This window comes from Octodon degus, unplaced genomic scaffold (assembly GCF_000260255.1).
Source record: "Octodon degus isolate 3935 unplaced genomic scaffold, OctDeg1.0 scaffold00009, whole genome shotgun sequence".
Lineage (NCBI taxonomy): Eukaryota > Metazoa > Chordata > Mammalia > Rodentia > Octodontidae > Octodon > Octodon degus.
The window spans coordinates 16242829-16243488 of record NW_004524585.1 but is presented as its reverse complement, the minus strand read 5'-3'; the positions used below and the strand labels follow the sequence as shown (position 1 = coordinate 16243488).

The window sequence follows — 660 nt, the reverse complement described above, 5'->3', positions numbered from 1 at the left end:
CGCGGCGGCGGCGAGAGCGGCGGCTCCTCCTCTGGGCCGGCGGGGGCGGGCGCGCCGGGGCTGTGCACGATGAAGCAGAGCATGCAGGGCCCGCGGAAGAAGCAGTCCCGGCTCCGGGGCGCCGCCGGCTCGGGGGGCGCCTTGGCCGGCGTCCGGCGGGGCAGCCTGAGGAGAGGGCGCCGGCGGCGGCACCAGCTGCAACAGCGAGGCCTCTTCTGGCTCGGGCGGTTACGCGGCTCCTTCGAGAGAAGGTGGCCCATATAGAAGGCCCCGCCGAGGGGGACGGGACGGGGAGGAGGCAGCCGGCGGCCGCTCGCGCTGGGCCTCGGGCCGCGGCGGGTCGCCCGCCCTGCGCACACGCGGGCACACACGCGGCGGGGTGGGCGGCCGGCGCCCGACTGGGGCTACATGCTTTGCCCAGGGCAGCCGGGAGAACGGGGCGCGCGAGCTTTGGGGGCGCGAGGGAGGAGGCGAGCGAGCCTGCCGGCGAGGCGACCAGTCCGGACCCGGCCAGCCGCCTCAGTCAGTCAGCCAGCGTAGCGGCGGGGCAACGCCGGGTCCAGCTCGGACCATTTTAACTGCGGCTCCGCCGCCGCCGGCGCGCGCCCGAGACACGGCTCCGAGCCGCAGGAGCGCGCGGCCCGCGGCGGAGGGGGCGGA

The 660-nt window shown here is 78.2% G+C and overlaps 1 protein-coding gene across 1 annotated transcript in view; it reads right to left on the bottom strand.

Annotated features, from left to right (window-relative positions):
• The window catches only part of Fbxl17 (F-box and leucine rich repeat protein 17), a 616731-nt gene extending 616139 nt beyond the window's left edge, over positions 1–592 (bottom strand). Inside the window, exon 1 of the mRNA XM_004625466.2 lies at positions 4–592. Within this exon, the coding sequence (XP_004625523.1) occupies positions 4–260 (257 nt within the window). The 5' untranslated portion in view covers positions 261–592. The remainder of the gene's footprint in view (positions 1–3) is intronic.
• Between the last annotated feature and the right edge of the window lie 68 nt (positions 593–660).